The sequence below is a fragment of the Aspergillus clavatus genome, genomic scaffold, assembly GCF_000002715.2.
Source record: "Aspergillus clavatus NRRL 1 1099423829736 genomic scaffold, whole genome shotgun sequence".
NCBI classification, from domain to species: Eukaryota; Fungi; Ascomycota; class Eurotiomycetes; order Eurotiales; family Aspergillaceae; genus Aspergillus; species Aspergillus clavatus.
The window spans coordinates 491,180-506,105 of NW_001517111.1; the positions used below are offsets into that span (position 1 = coordinate 491,180).

At 49.4% G+C, this 14,926-nt stretch overlaps 8 protein-coding genes across 8 annotated transcripts, besides 3 other annotated features; 4 read left to right on the plus strand and 4 right to left on the minus strand.

The window, feature by feature from the left end:
* Positions 1 to 415: 415 nt before the first annotated feature.
* On the minus strand, positions 416 to 2,019 carry ACLA_058720 (uncharacterized protein; the record flags this gene model as incomplete). Its single annotated transcript, XM_001276635.1, has 2 exons — positions 416 to 1,633; positions 1,711 to 2,019. 2 exons carry the CDS (start codon positions 2,017 to 2,019, stop codon positions 416 to 418), a joined length of 1,527 nt encoding a protein of 508 aa, XP_001276636.1.
* Positions 2,020 to 2,458: 439 nt separating this feature from the next.
* Positions 2,459 to 2,487: a microsatellite.
* Positions 2,459 to 2,488: a microsatellite.
* Positions 2,489 to 2,497: 9 nt separating this feature from the next.
* Positions 2,498 to 2,548: a microsatellite.
* A 985-nt stretch (positions 2,549 to 3,533) lies between these two features.
* Positions 3,534 to 4,234, minus strand: ACLA_058730 (DNA-directed RNA polymerase II subunit RPB7; the record flags this gene model as incomplete). The annotated part of the gene is made up of 4 exons (XM_001276636.1): positions 3,534 to 3,543; positions 3,613 to 3,782; positions 3,846 to 3,926; positions 3,986 to 4,234. The coding sequence occupies 4 exons, from the start codon at positions 4,232 to 4,234 to the stop codon at positions 3,534 to 3,536; spliced, it is 510 nt and encodes a 169-aa protein (XP_001276637.1).
* A 783-nt stretch (positions 4,235 to 5,017) lies between these two features.
* On the plus strand, positions 5,018 to 5,763 carry ACLA_058740 (2-hydroxy-palmitic acid dioxygenase MPO1; the record flags this gene model as incomplete). Its single annotated transcript, XM_001276637.1, has 4 exons — positions 5,018 to 5,050; positions 5,108 to 5,131; positions 5,192 to 5,251; positions 5,311 to 5,763. 4 exons carry the CDS (start codon positions 5,018 to 5,020, stop codon positions 5,761 to 5,763), a joined length of 570 nt encoding a protein of 189 aa, XP_001276638.1.
* An 844-nt stretch (positions 5,764 to 6,607) lies between these two features.
* On the plus strand, positions 6,608 to 8,712 carry ACLA_058750 (F1F0 ATP synthase subunit alpha; the record flags this gene model as incomplete). Its single annotated transcript, XM_001276638.1, has 5 exons — positions 6,608 to 6,679; positions 6,857 to 7,026; positions 7,158 to 7,214; positions 7,276 to 7,396; positions 7,459 to 8,712. The coding sequence occupies 5 exons, from the start codon at positions 6,608 to 6,610 to the stop codon at positions 8,710 to 8,712; spliced, it is 1,674 nt and encodes a 557-aa protein (XP_001276639.1).
* A 1,000-nt stretch (positions 8,713 to 9,712) lies between these two features.
* On the plus strand, positions 9,713 to 10,996 carry ACLA_058760 (methylenetetrahydrofolate dehydrogenase (NAD(+)); the record flags this gene model as incomplete). Its single annotated transcript, XM_001276639.1, has 4 exons — positions 9,713 to 9,909; positions 10,064 to 10,694; positions 10,762 to 10,851; positions 10,913 to 10,996. The coding sequence occupies 4 exons, from the start codon at positions 9,713 to 9,715 to the stop codon at positions 10,994 to 10,996; spliced, it is 1,002 nt and encodes a 333-aa protein (XP_001276640.1).
* Positions 10,997 to 11,433: 437 nt separating this feature from the next.
* ACLA_058770 (signal peptidase complex subunit 2) lies at positions 11,434 to 12,232 on the minus strand (the record flags this gene model as incomplete). The annotated part of the gene is made up of 3 exons (XM_001276640.1): positions 11,434 to 11,706; positions 11,773 to 12,071; positions 12,187 to 12,232. The coding sequence occupies 3 exons, from the start codon at positions 12,230 to 12,232 to the stop codon at positions 11,434 to 11,436; spliced, it is 618 nt and encodes a 205-aa protein (XP_001276641.1).
* Positions 12,233 to 12,566: 334 nt separating this feature from the next.
* Positions 12,567 to 13,641, plus strand: ACLA_058780 (ER membrane complex subunit EMC3; the record flags this gene model as incomplete). The annotated part of the gene is made up of 5 exons (XM_001276641.1): positions 12,567 to 12,616; positions 12,675 to 12,708; positions 12,768 to 13,134; positions 13,187 to 13,348; positions 13,448 to 13,641. 5 exons carry the CDS (start codon positions 12,567 to 12,569, stop codon positions 13,639 to 13,641), a joined length of 807 nt encoding a protein of 268 aa, XP_001276642.1.
* A 351-nt stretch (positions 13,642 to 13,992) lies between these two features.
* On the minus strand, positions 13,993 to 14,755 carry ACLA_058790 (uncharacterized protein; the record flags this gene model as incomplete). Its single annotated transcript, XM_001276642.1, has 2 exons — positions 13,993 to 14,085; positions 14,144 to 14,755. The coding sequence occupies 2 exons, from the start codon at positions 14,753 to 14,755 to the stop codon at positions 13,993 to 13,995; spliced, it is 705 nt and encodes a 234-aa protein (XP_001276643.1).
* Between the last annotated feature and the right edge of the window lie 171 nt (positions 14,756 to 14,926).

Sequence of the window (14,926 nt, forward strand, 5' to 3'; positions counted from 1 at the left end):
CGAGTTTACATTTGTTACAATCTAGATTGGACATTCTTAGTTTGGTTTTTTCTTTTTGAGTAAATGAATTGACTGATCCTGTGAAAGAATCAAAGAAGTAAACATAACATCTGCGTCTCAGATTGATGCTATTTCATCTACAGAACCAAAGGGATACACGGTCTTGCTACCTGGAAGCATCGGTGTTAGGGGGGAAAAAAGGGAATAAGTAAAAAGTACAGGAGAATAACTACAGGCAGAGGATAGAAGGAAATAAATAAGAGGACCGGCACGAAATAGAAATATCATGGTACATGCAGGCATTGGCCGGTAATTTGAGGATATAGAGTCATAAACCTCGCTCAGCGCCGAAGTACTGGTATCAAATTTGAGGTTGGCAATGGTTCCAGCCGGTTGGAAACGAGTAGAGAACGCTCTACTCATCGCCAAAGGCGAAGTGTCTTTCATTGACACGCTGGCCCGCACGACGCTGGGGCGGAGGAGGTCCAGTCTTGCTCGGCTGAGGGGACTCATCGTAGGCTTCCCACGAGGACTCCATGGCTTTAACGGCCTTCAAGCGGTCCGTCGCCACGGGCTTCTGGTTCTCGTGACTGGCCTTGCCGTCCGCGGGGGAAGAATTCGCCATGCTCCAGTGACTCTCGAAGTCCTTCTTGCGGTTGGAACCATTGTGAGCAACACTGAGTGGTGCCTTGTTCCCATTCTTCTTTTCAGGGGAGTCCCCCTCGCTGTACAAATGATTCTTGTAGAGGTTGAGACCTTTGTTCTGGAACGAGCTGATGATGCGGCTCTTGTGGTTCTCTTCGTCTTTATCCATCAATTGGAAATGCGTTTCCGCGTCGCGTCTGGGCTGGGGCACATGAGGCCTCACAGGAGGAGTATTCTGGAGCTCGGGTTCATCGTCGTTCCATCCGAAATGACGTACCTCCTGACCACGGGGTGCGCGCTTTGGCTTCTCCGGAGTCGCGAAATCTTCAAAGTCCCAGTGAGCGACAGGGCGCGACATGGGGCGGCCGGGTTTGTCCTGCACTTCCCGTTCGCTATTATCGGCGCCGAGCTGAAAGTGGTCAAACCGTTTGGGGTTGGCCTTGTAGGCGATCTGCTGCTTCGCGTCGGCAGGATCATCCTCGTCGCCGGCGAAGATGCGGGACTCAAGGAATGTCTTGTCGGAGCCTGCCTTGGGAGCAATGGGCCGAGATTTGGATGGCGTAGTCTCCGGCTCGTCATCCTCATGTGCGAGGAAAAGCTCACTGTATTCGCGAGGCGGGGGCTTCGCGGACACAGGAGTACGGGGAGCACGCACAGGCGCGGTCCGATCCTTGCCAGGCGAGAGAAGTTCGTCAAGAGAGTCCGCCGCGTACGGATCCTTGATCCGTCTCTTTCCTGGGGAGACAACTTTAGGAGCGGGGTCTTCACGGGTTTCCTTGCTGGACGGTAGTGAGGGCGCATCTCCACTGTTCGCAGGGGCGGAGCTGACGGCAGCTTTAATGAGGCGCGTCTGGTCTTTCGCGTCGCGGATGGGCCAACCGCGCCCACGGGAGCCGATGACTTCGACTTGTTTCAGTAGCGAAGCCTGGTCCCAGTAGATTCTGACATTCTGGATTTGCTTCTCGGAATTGAATCGCACAACATGGACCTATCGAAGAAGAAGAGCATCCGTCAGTTTATTTGATCGCAAAGCACATCCAGCGACACAAGACTAGGTATATTTACCGTGGGGAAAGTTGCGACCCGGTCGGCCAGGAAATTATCATCCAGTGAGGGAAGATAGGCCCCGCCTCCAGACACAAACTCCAGTGTTGTTTCAACATCCAAGCACAGAGAATCGGAGCTCTCAATCGCGCCGATAATCTCAGCCGATTTTCTCTTCACGATGGATTCCTGTTTGGTGAGATGGCTAACCACTGCGTCGGCGCCGTCGAATTGAGTAGTTGTGGTGATATAGATCAGCGAGGCATCGGCGGCCAACGAAGCGGACCTGGAATTCGCGAGGAATTTCTGGTACACGCTCTTGAGCGACATGATTCGTGACGGATGATTCGGTTCAGGCGTAAACGAGTGTAGAGAAATAAAACGAGGGTGATGAGATGATCAAGAAGTGCTCTCGCAGTGTTTGGATGGCAGGAGACAGAAAGAGATCGTTGGAAAGCGTGGAATTGTTGATGGGAAAACAACAATGGACGGGAGCGGACACGAACCACAGTTGGCACTTGGAGGGATATCAACCGATGATTCACTTGCGCATTCAAACAACACTGGAACAGTCTAGATACCAGGGAGACGAGTCACTCTGGCAAAATTGGAGGAAGGGAATGGGTTGTTGTATTTGAGGAATGTGGGAAGAGAGAGCGACCAGAGAGAAGCAAACACCAGCGGACAGAGAGTGTCAATCAAATGTCCGTGTCTTTTTTCCAGGAGTCGCAACTTCACAAGGATAACAATTGCAGTGGAAAAAGAAGTGATAATAATAATAATAATAATAATAATAATACCTAACTGTTAGATAGATAGATAGATATATATATATATATAAGAGAGAGAGAAAGAGAGAAAAAATGCAACGCGTCCAGAGTAAGCCACTCCTAAGCACCGGTTCTGTCTCTGTCTCTTTAGCCAGGACTCCATAGTTAGTTCCAGCCTGGACATATCTCCGTCTTCTCCAGCGATATACCGACCCTGGCCAGGTCTGAGAACCCATTATTAGCGAGTACTCTGTACAGATAGCAACATCATGATAATCAAACGCTGTTAGTCTGCTCCGTTTGTTGGGCCAAGCGGAGGGAATATTAGAACAGTCTTGCGCACGGCTCCATCTTTCAAGAAGGACCACACCAGTGTTTCACGAGTTCGGTTGCAGAGCCACAATCTACGCAGTAGAGCATTAATCTTAGTAGTTCACTATCAATGGAGTATGCTGTATGTCGTTAGTAGTAGGATTGTCTCTCAGGCAACTGACACTACTGACTAAGATTATTTACGAAGGAACTGAGGAACAGTTGGACTAAGCAGTCAGCACAGGTTGGGGTAGTATTGCTATGAATAGTAGATAGATAATGAGTGTCTAACATTTTATATTCCAGGATGGATGAACACCAGACGCGATGAAGCATCAATCCCATACTCAAGTACATTTCCTGATGTTTAGTTCCAGATTGCTCATTGTACAGAGACCCCCTGATTTGTAGTACTTAGTTCAGAGCTTCCACATCCTGATTGTAGGCTACCCGCGCAGGCTCGACAATGCAGACCAGGTAGATGCGATGTGGCTACCTACACCAGTCACACTGGCCTGCAACTCCGCAAGCAGAGTCTTCACATACTGAAAGCTGGGCCTGACAGCTTTGGATTCAAGAGAGAAGAGACATACTCAAGCCGGAAGTTCGAGGTGCCCAAATGCCTCCTCCGCAAGCTCATCCCCTGGGAGAGATTGGTCCTTTGTATTCCAATCGGTGTTGTATCAGAAAGAGAAGCCATGACCGTGAGTATGTCGCTCTGATATGGTAAGAGGTAATCGGTCGCGATGATGTGAGATCTCATTATAAAGGTCTAGTGAAAGATCACACAGATATTAGTCAAAATGCATCTGAGACCTCGCACTCGGAAAGAGTCACTCACCCTAAGTAATCTTCCTTGATTGTCCCGATGGCGTTGATAGCAGCCACATCAGGCTTCACACCAAGGATCTTGAGTCGCAAGCTGGTTCCCTTTTCGATGACTTGATCCGCATGATCCGTATACTGGGGCGGGACCGTGTTCGGCTCCCACTTGATATCAGAAGGAATATTCTTTCCACCCCCCCATCATTAGCTCAGAATGCCCATCAAGCTACGAAATTTGAAGCGACGTACTTTCCGCGCAATGAAAACGGACAGCGGCCCTGCCAGTGTGAATATCCCCGTAGGCTTGACGGATGTGACAATAGCATCGACCTGCGAGAAGTAGAGTCAGAGACAAGACGCGACGGGTAACCATGTTCATCCAAACATACAGTCTCGCCTCTGAACGGCTTCCAGATAATCGCACGGTATTTGATCGTGTACTCGGCTGACCCGCTGCCGGGAAGCACTCGCCCTTCTCCAATGTCTACCATGTCCATTACGCAAATGACAAAGTGATCACCCGTACACCGACCCTCCTCCTCCTCGTTGAGTCTATTGATGAGGTACTCCCGCACATTAGGCCCGAAGTATGATGGGTGCAGCGATATAACTTTTGTCTCTTCCTTGAGGAAAAACATGACGCAGGCTGGTTATGAAATGCGCGAATCGGGAATGACCGAAAGTAAGGCTTCACTCGCTCCGATTGATTGCAGAACTATCTCCTCGAAGGTTTCTGCGATATATTCAATCGTCCCCGCTTTTCGGACCCGAGAACGCGAGTCTGCGCGAGTTTGTGACGAAGTCGAATATCGGAGGTGAGCCTTCAAGAGTTCGAGGCGATTGAAAGTAAGAGGAAGGGAATCCTTGAGGGACTGAGGTTGAACGATGGTGAAATCAGTTGCTCATGGTCTAGGATAGTGGTATGCGAACACTTCAGCAGAAAGGAAAGATGGACCGACAAGAGCGCTAATACCGTAGCATAAAAGAAACAAGAGATCAAAAACAGCGTAGTAGTCGTGATCGTCAACCTGCCTCCCGTCAAGACAGATACTGAAGCTGAAGCTGCTCGAACAGTCAGTCAGGCTACCGTCCCGAACATTCACCCGATCAACATGAAGACCTGGATAAAGACACGTGACCGGGATACTGCCTGTAGCTTTGGCAGTATACAATGACAATACCATACTGATGTTACCGACACTAAGATTGCATAATTATGGAACAGGTACCGTGAATTACAACATCGGCATATCCTCGGCTCTCCCCTCCTCAACACATGACGTCCATAGCATTGAGACGCCATACTCAGAGCATTATTAGGATCTGAAATGTCTTACATCTCCACATCGTAACTGGCCTGATCACAGCATATTTCGATCTTGCATAGGAATCAATATCGTCGTTCCACTATACGACTCCAAATGGCTCTGAACCTTGAGAAGCAACTCCTCTTCGTGAGTCTATTTCTGTACTCCCAACTATATTCGTGAACTGTAAGCTTACCTATGCAGTATGGTGCTTATCACAACAACCCGGTAGGCCGGCAGCAGTCTCTATTTTATAATCAATCATGATGATTAATTATCTCATTCCAGGTGAACGTCGCCATCCACATCACTTGCGTGCCGATACTCTTGTTTACTGGTATAGCCTTGGTAGGTTGAGTGGTGCCCGATCGGTGGCTTCAACAATACTGACAAGCTGGTGTTGCTAGGCTTCAAATTCGCCGCCCCTGTTCAGTCTTCCTGATGTCCTGAGTTTCGAATACCTTCCAGCCAATCTCGGCACAATTGGCGCCTTTTTTTATGCCACCTTCTACGTCCTTCTCGAGCCCGTGGCCGGAGGACTTGTTGCACCACTCTTGATCGCCGGCGCAGCGTACGCAAACTATCTCCTGAGCACCTACGGAACGACTGTCAACTACTGGGCTGGCGGTATCCACGTTGTCTCGTGGCTCGCGCAGTTCATCGGTCATGGTATCTTCGAAGGCAGAGCACCGGCGTTGCTAGACAACCTCGTCCAGGCCTTGCTTCTCGCCCCTCTCTTTGTCTGGATGGAGATCCTCTTCTTCCTTGGATATCGCCCGGAATTGAGGGCTAGATACGAGGCGAGCGTGAAGAAAGAGATCACTGCCTTCAAGAACAAGAAGAACGGCGCCGCGAAGTAAATTGCTGGCGTAGCTTCTTCATGGACGAGACAAGTTTGCCTGATTCATTGGCATGATATTATTGGTAAATGGCCCATGGTCATGGAGGTGCTAACTAAGGGACTTTGATGGAATCGTTTAAGATTTGTGAGAGTTTCGCGACTGAAGGTTTAGTTTGAAAACTATTACTGCGATATTTTAAGAGTCTCAATGGCTCAATGATGGCAGCGAAAGTTAGATCTGAGGTGCGGTTGGAATTAGCAAGATACCCGTGTGTTCACTGTTATGAAAGGAGCGTCAGGGAGCACATTCTGTACGTTGTTGAATGTTGATACGCTTTGACTTGGTCGGTAACGATGTTGCGTTGGCAGGATCCTGCATGGATGTTGTTGCTGTGACGAAAATGCCTATGACTAAGCGACTAATATCCGCAGATCCGAGAAAGACGAAAAACGGAAACCGCCAGGTGTCCCGGACGACCAAGGCCAGAGTAATACCAACATCCTCAACAATATTGAGCTTGATGAAGTAGGCTTTTTTTCAAGAATATAATGTAGACGCTGGAGAATTAGTAGAACCCAAGGGTAGAAGAATCCATGGGGTAAATCGTGCTGTGGGAAACCACAATTACTGACCTTGTATTTGTTCTGGGGCGGGTTGGCGTCCCGTGAACGCACTAGGGCGGCTTCGGAGGTTGCTGAGGCTCGGCAAACTAGGCTTAGTGGCAGTCCTGAGAATCCTCCCAACCCGGACGACAAAGCTCTCCTTCCATCCATCCACAATCCTTTCTCCTCTGCCACCTCCTCCCCAATTACATCTCTCTTTCAGAGAAACCACTCTCCCATACCTCTGAACCCCATTCACAATGTTCAGAAACGCTTTGCGGCAGTCTAGCCGCACCGTTGCGGCTGCCACTGCCACTGGCAGAATCGCCTCGGTGAGTCTCATCCCTACTCAGGTCGACCTCATCGCCTCAATGCGGTCGATTTCATCTCGAGAAACTATCTCAATCGATACTCGAATCGCTTCATCATGTCTCGACATACTTTTTTGAAAGGCTTTCACGCGTTGTGGTTGGGTTGTTCTGACGTTGACAAATTTTGCGTCTCGATAGGTTCGCGCGGCTGTTCCCGGCCCCCTCGCTGGTGCCTCCAAGCAGATCCGTTCCTACGCTGCTGAGGCCAAGGCTTCGCCCACAGAGGTTTCTTCCATTCTTGAGCAGAGAATCCGTGGTGTTCACGAAGAGGCTGGTCTTGCTGAGACCGGACGTGTCCTTTCCGTCGGGTACGTGCTAGCTTTTTTTCCTGGCCGAAAAAATTCGGATCCTGCGACAACAACATCAAAATAGTCGAAAAAACCCGAGTAATCGAAACCGTACCTGTTAGGACTTATCACTAATATGCTTTCCCCGACAGTGACGGTATCGCCCGTGTCCATGGCATGACCAATGTCCAGGCTGAGGAGCTGGTCGAGTAAGTATCTGACTGAATTGGCTTTTTCCTATATATCTTTGCCCACTAACGAACTTCTCAGGTTCGCCTCTGGTGTCAAGGGCATGTGCATGAACCTGGAAGCCGGCCAGGTCGGTGTTGTGCTCTTCGGTTCTGATCGTCTCGTCAAGGAGGGTGAGACTGTCAAGCGTACTGGAGAGATTGTACGTGATATTTCCTGATTTTGATACCTTTTAACCAGCAGTCTTGCTCACGACGCGTGTAGGTCGACGTTCCTGTCGGTCCCGAGCTTCTCGGCCGTGTCGTTGATGCTCTTGGTAACCCCATCGACGGCAAGGGCCCCATCAACACCAAGGCCAAGAGCCGTGCTCAGCTCAAGGCCCCTGGTATCCTGCCCCGTCGCTCCGTCAACCAGCCCGTCCAGACTGGTCTGAAGTGTGTCGATGCCATGGTGCCCATTGGTCGTGGTCAGCGTGAGTTGATCATTGGTGATCGTCAGACTGGTAAGACCGCTGTCGCTCTCGACACCATGCTGAACCAGAAGAGATGGAACGACTCCGCCGTTGATGAGAGCAAGAAGCTGTACTGTATCTACGTTGCCGTCGGCCAGAAGCGTTCCACTGTTGCCCAGCTCGTCCAGACCCTCGAGGAGAACGATGCCATGAAGTACTCCATCGTCGTTGCTGCCACTGCTTCCGAGGCCGCCCCTCTGCAGTACCTCGCTCCTTTCACCGGTTGCGCCATGGGTGAGTGGTTCCGTGACAACGGCCGCCACGCTGTCATCACCTACGATGATCTTTCCAAGCAGGCCGTCGCTTACCGTCAGATGTCTCTGCTTCTCCGTCGTCCCCCCGGTCGTGAGGCCTACCCCGGTGACGTTTTCTACCTCCACTCCCGTCTTCTGGAGCGTGCTGCCAAGATGAACGACAAGCACGGTGGTGGTTCCCTCACTGCTCTGCCCGTCATTGAGACCCAGGGTGGTGACGTTTCCGCTTATATTCCCACCAACGTCATTTCCATTACCGATGGTCAGATCTTCTTGGAAGCCGAACTCTTCTACAAGGGTATCCGTCCCGCCATTAACGTCGGTCTTTCCGTCTCCCGTGTCGGTTCCGCTGCCCAGGTCAAGGCCATGAAGCAGGTTGCCGGTTCCCTGAAGCTGTTCTTGGCTCAGTACCGTGAGGTCGCCGCTTTCGCTCAGTTCGGTTCCGATCTTGATGCCTCCACCAAGCAGACTCTCGCCCGTGGTGAGCGTCTGACCGAGCTCCTCAAGCAGAAGCAGTACTCTCCCATGGCCGTCTCCGACATGGTTCCCCTCATCTTCGCTGGTGTCAACGGTTACCTCGATGGCATCCCCGTCAACAAGATTCTCCAGTGGGAGTCTGACTTCCTTGCCAGCCTGAAGACCAACCAGCCCGAGATCCTTCAGACCATCGACAAGGAGGGTCAGATCAGCAAGGAGCTCGAGACCAAGATCCGTGAGACCATCGAGGCCTTCAACGCTTCTTTCAACGCATAGGTGAGCAAAAGGCAATTGGGTGATTGATCCGCCGTGTACTGTTTTTTTCCTGACGCTATGTGTATAGACAAGATAGCTTGTACAATTTGATTCCACTGTTCTTTTTTCTCGTTCTCAAAGGGTTGGAATGGATGCCTCTAGAGCAAGGACACCTACGACTGGTTCGCAGCCGCATCTTTCCGTAAATTTGACGAATCAGGGTAAAAGTGGATGGTGGAAGAAATCAAAAGACACGATTAATATCCTGTACGTTTAGATCTTTTCGCAAAACAAGGGAGCGGGACTGGAGGGAATTATTGGATGTGCCGGCGCGTTCCTTTAAAAGAGAAGGTGCCGTCCAGTTAATCTTTCTATAAGCGCAGCTTCTCTGTTACCATGTACGCAGCCAGAAATATGATTTCCTTTGTTTCACTACCTAGCTCTCTTGCGCAATCTTCTATTCACGGCTCTGGCACCTCCATCGGTCTAGTACTATGTAGATCTGGGACCATTCCTCGAGTATGATTCTCTTCTCGATAGTCCCATAGAACGCCAGGCCTAGTGCTTACTAGTCAGTAGTTGCCGACTTACCGTTCTCTAGTTAGTGCTCGGTAGTCGGTACCTGAGTAGGTCGTTGTGTTGATAACCTACTTGATATATCTACCCCAGTTTCGGGTTGGAGGCAGGGTGCAGGTTCATCTTCCTAGTACCTACGAGGCCTTCCATGTGAGATACGTGGCACATAACATGACTGACCAACTAAATTCCACCCATCTTCATCTGCCAGAAATATCAGGATAGGAGTCTTTCCCATATGTCTCTTACTAGTGAAGCTCTTTGCTGGTTCTTCATGCTTATTCCCCGCCATCAAGGCAGTGGGCCGAATCCGGCATCTGTTTTTATCGATAAGCGAGCAATCTTTTCCGTCCCAGATTTTTCTCCATGCCCCTCCATAGTTTGATCTCCACACGATAACGACCAGGTCTCCTTCTATCTATTTGATTTCATTGTAATCGCGACAATGGCCTCTACTACGGATTCGATGCCAGCCTCTTGCAAGGTTGTGCTGTCCAAGAATGTCGCGAATGGCCTGGTCGCGGAGGTCCAGGAAGGAGTCAAGACTCTTGAGAAGCCTCCTCACCTTGTCGGATTCCTGGCCAACAATGATCCTGCGGCTCTGATGTACGCCCAGTGGACTGAGAAGACTTGTCAAGAAAAGTGAGCATTCATCTCTATTTCACACCTTGATGCGCCAATTGCTTTGTTGCGCTCCTTCCTTTCTCTCCGCTGCCTACTGCGATCTCGGAGCGAAGCACAGGCATCGTTCATGAGTCACCTGTCCGTAGCTAACGTAGAACTTCGCTCTATACAGTGGTTTCCGTTACTCCCTCCGCGAAGTCTCTCGCGATGACATTGAGGAGGCTATCCTCGCTGCCAATGCCGACCCAGAGGTTGACGGTATCATCGTATACTACCCCATCTTCAACAACCGTCAAGACCAGTATTTGCAGCAGATCGTCGACGTAACCAAGGATGTAGAAGGTCTTAGCCATCGCTATATCTTCAACATGTACCAGAACATCCGTTTCCTCGACCCTGAGACCAAGCGCCAGAAGTCCATCCTTCCTTGCACTCCCCTCGCCACCATTAAGATCCTTGAATACCTCAACATCTATAACACCATCCTCCCCTACGGAAACCGCCTCTTCGGACACACTATCTGCGTGGTGAATCGCTCGGAGGTTGTTGGTCGCCCTCTTGCGGCCCTGTTGGCGAACGACGGAGCTTGTGTCTACAGTGTGGATGTTACCGGTGTCCAGAAGTTCACTCGGGAGGGTCTAAAGAAGGGCAGACACGAGGTTGTGGATTTGGAAGGAAAGACCATCAAGGATGTAGCACCGCTCTGTGATGTTGTCATAACTGGTGTTCCCGGAAACTCGTACAAGTTTGACACCAGCCTTCTGAGAGAAGGTGCTGTCTGTGTCAACTTCTCCAGCGAGAAGGTAAGTTCCTCATCTCTGTACAGACTCGCAACATCGAAAGTCAAGATATCTAACAATATTGTATCAGAACTTTGGACCGGAAGTCAAAGAAAAGGCCTCCATCTTCGTTCCTTCGATCGGCAAGGTGACCATCGTTGTCCTGCTCAGAAATCTTCTGGTAAGTGGCTTCTTCAAGGTGACCATCTCGGAAACAATTCAGGCTAATAACCCCATGACAGAGGCTGATCCAAAACCGGAGATTGGACGATGTGAAGCCCGCTGCAGCCACGGAGCGCCCTGGAACGCTAGAAGCTTCTTCGTGATCATGTTCAATGATATAAACCACCATGGGAGATGATTTCCAGAAAAAGCCACATGACAATGATAGATTTTCTTGCTTATTCTTTTTCTTCAACAAATGTCTCTTCTATGGTTGAGACCATATACTCTTTTGTTTCTTTGTATATGCCATGCGATTGAGCCTGTCACCAAACATCCTTAAATCAGTCAAATATATATCCTGGGTTATCAAACAGCATGAGTTCTTGAGAAGAACAGACACGTGCATGAAACGATTAGCTCTGCAAGCTTGTATATTGGTCATTTGAATCTCGGTCATGATTTCTTTTGACTGTCAATATCTAATCAATTGAGCTGATAGACAAACTTGACCCATAGGGTAGGCGTTCGTCGGAACCTGGCAGCAACAGCTCTTTCTCATTTCTCAATCCTGTGCTAATGCCTGAACAAGACCCAGCCTTTACTTCCTGTTTTTGGAATCTTGGACTCCTACAACGCTCCCAACCCCACCAGTCTTTCTCTCGGTCTCCTTAGCTGCAAGCCGCAGGACCTCAACTTCCGTCGCCAGCCAGCTTCGCAGAGGTTCAGGATGAAAGAATCCCTCCGCCGAGAACCACTTCGTGAACGGAGTCTCGATCTCTTTCTCCTGAAGGACTTTGTTGGAAGGAGAGGTGTACACGATTCGGAGCTTGTACAGGGGAGAGTGCTTCTTGGCAAAGGATTGAATCGAGATCTAATCATATGGCAATAGTGAGCCTCCGTGTGCTGACTAGCTTGGGGTGGTATTCATCGACTGTACCGTTTCACCTGACTTCCGCTTCCCTCGGAACACCTCGCCCGCCTCCACGGCCCAGACCCAGTACGTGAGAACCGAGTTCAGGACGAAGTATGAGAACACTGCTGCTATGATCCATGGCGAGGTTGTTGCTTCCCAGCCCAGTTTGCGATCGGCATAGAATGTGAACGCTGCAATCGCGACAGCACTGTAGCCCAGGATGAACCGGACATTGGATTTTGAGTGATCTTGAGTGAAGGTATATGGTTGAGGAAGGTTGCACAAGTATGGAACGAGGGCGTCATCAGTAGTTGATTTCAAATCTATTGTGCGTGTTAGTAGGGTAGAAGAGAGCGAACATAGATTATCCAATATCGTATGGAAAATATGGGAATAAAGCTGGAGCATAGTTACCCTGGAGAGGTATGGAAGACTAACCATTAACTGAGTAAACAGGCACCTTTGGTGCCGAAGAGGATGCCATTGTGAGCTGGAGAACTGTGGAAATTTAACTCTCAGAAAATGGAAACAGCTAAAATACTCCGGCGCAACAAGAAAATCTGAATTCCAGGCGTGAGAAGTTGTCAAATAAGCGATGCTTTGTTCATTTGGCAACGAGGAGTTGCGGCGAGCTGGCCCTTTCGCGGGAGAGCTTAGCTAAAGCGGCGTGTCAATCCAACGCTAGCAAACCCGCCCAGTCTGACCTCGCGGGGATCGCCGCATGCTTCTCCATAGATAACTCCTGGTAACCTGCTCTCTATCTCAACACCAGTCGAACCCAGCGGCCAGCGCTCGATTGACAGAATTTCTAGCCCGCAATGGCTCTACAAGGCATTGAGCAGACCATCCCTCGGGATCCGGCTCTGTTGTAAGTGTTCTCAAGTATACCTCGACCATGATATGAAACTGACGTATATTGTCAAAAGCTATTGGATCTTGATCCCCATCACAATTGTCATGGTAAGTTTGATAGGACCTTATGATGCTGGTTTAAATGGCGATACTAAAGCTTCGTACAGATCCTGACAGGTATTCTCCGCCATTACGCAACAGTTCTGATGAACAACCCCCCGAAACCTCCTGCGACTCTCGCCGAATCACGCGAACGGCTTTCTCTGCTACGCGGTGTTAATCTGCGCAACAATGCTTCTGCGGTGCTTACGCGAGAGGGATTCGAGGTGCGGAAGAATTATTTGATTTCTGCTTATAAGGAGGGAACGTTCCTTAAAGACCCTGCCAATCGCGGCCAGCCACCTGCTAATCCAATGACCGATCCCGCGGGCATGGAGGCTATGATGGGAATGATGAAAGGAAACATGATGATGATGATTCCCCAAACTCTGATTATGAGCTGGATCAATGCGTTCTTTTCGGGATTCGTTATTCGTATGTCGCTTCAGTTGACCAATCTCGTTCAGATGCTAACATGGTCGGACAGTTAAACTGCCTTTCCCGCTTACAATTCGATTCAAATCAATGCTTCAGTCCGGCGTTATGACCCGCGATTTGGACGTGAGATGGGTATCCAGTCTTTCCTGGTACTTTCTGAACCTGTTTGGTCTTCAATCTGTGTTCGGTTTCATTCTCGGTAGCGATAACGGTTAGCCACACCTTTTGCCCTTACTCCATGCCGTTCTTAAGTCTTAAGGCCTTTGTTTTCGCTATGGTGAATATATTGCTGACTACTTCTACTGTGCAGCTGCCAGCCACATGGCGCAACAAATGGCAAGCATGGGCCCTGGCGCAGCAGTCAATCCCTTCCAACCTGGCCAGGATCCAGACAAGCTATACCAAAGTGAGGCAGAGAACCTGGAAGTCACTGAATTTTTCAGCATTCTGGATGGTATTGAGGAGAGAGTCCTCCATAACTATGCCTTTAAGGAGGTTCGCTAGGGGTGTTCTACGTTTGCCTACTATAGTTCTGGTTGTTTCTGTTCTGTGAAAACATAGAAGAAATACGGACTGAGAGCGTCTGACGTTCTTGGAAATGACATCCGAACATTATTGCTATCATGGGCGTTCTCAGCGCAACTGGGACAAGCTATGAAGGAAAGTCGTAGATGACACATCTAAGCTCTAACAATACTTACAGGTTCTCCAGGAAGATAAAAGGGACTCGGAGAGAAACAATCAAGATACACTAACTGTCATATGGCGCATAATTCATTTATCCATCAAACTATATATCAATCCCTTCGGATCTTGGACCTTGAGAGGTTGCAGTCACATGTTGATAGAGTAGCTTTAATGGTAGTTGATGATTCCGTTCAAAATCCACAGCTCACCGTTAGACACACTCTCAGCAACATTGTCAACTTCAATGTTCCCTGGTTGGATCTAGCACATGTCAGCAAATATACAAGGACGAACCTGGTAAAGAAGAATATCAACATACATATATTTTATCACCTTCCTTTGTCCACTTCACCTTGTCTCCCCCAAGTGTTTCCACTTCTTCACCTTCCCTCCATGGGCTCACAGGGACAATGTGAGCTTCCACGAAGCGCCGCAAGTTCCGCTTTGCTCTGTCTTCCCCTTCCTGGCCTTCATATGCGCTCACTTCCCCAAACTTCTCATAATCCTCTGGATTCTCCCATGGCTTGCGCGGCAAGTTCTGGATGGCGTTGTTCCGAGGAGCAAGAACAGTGATGTTGTTGGAAGAATCGTTCAGACGAGATTCAACGGGCTCGAACTGTCGAGTGAGAGACGCAAATATATTGATGGCCCGATTTTTGGGAAGCACATCAGAGACGACCGGCTTATCGCCGTCGTTATCACTGGGGTTAGATTTAGCCGAGAACATTCCCGTAACTGGCTGTTGGTGCGAAAGCCACTCTTTGACTTTAGTATTGTGCCCTAGACGTTGCTGATTCCGTAAGTGAGGGACATCAACCAGTGCACGTGGAAGGCGCTTGCGAAGACTGAAGCTTGGGGGCAGATCCAGATTTGCTTGTACTAGGGCTATTAGAAGAATGACGAGATATAATGTAAGGAACAAGCGTTGCATTTTGATAAGTATTGTCGCCGAGAGACATTAAATACCATTATCGACAACGGCATCGCATGTTGAGCAACGACCCATGACGCAACTGGCGAGATAACTGCAGCCCCCCACGTGATGTGGAGATATTGTAACACGTGATCTCTATCGATAAGGGCAATCGCAGCGACCACAAAA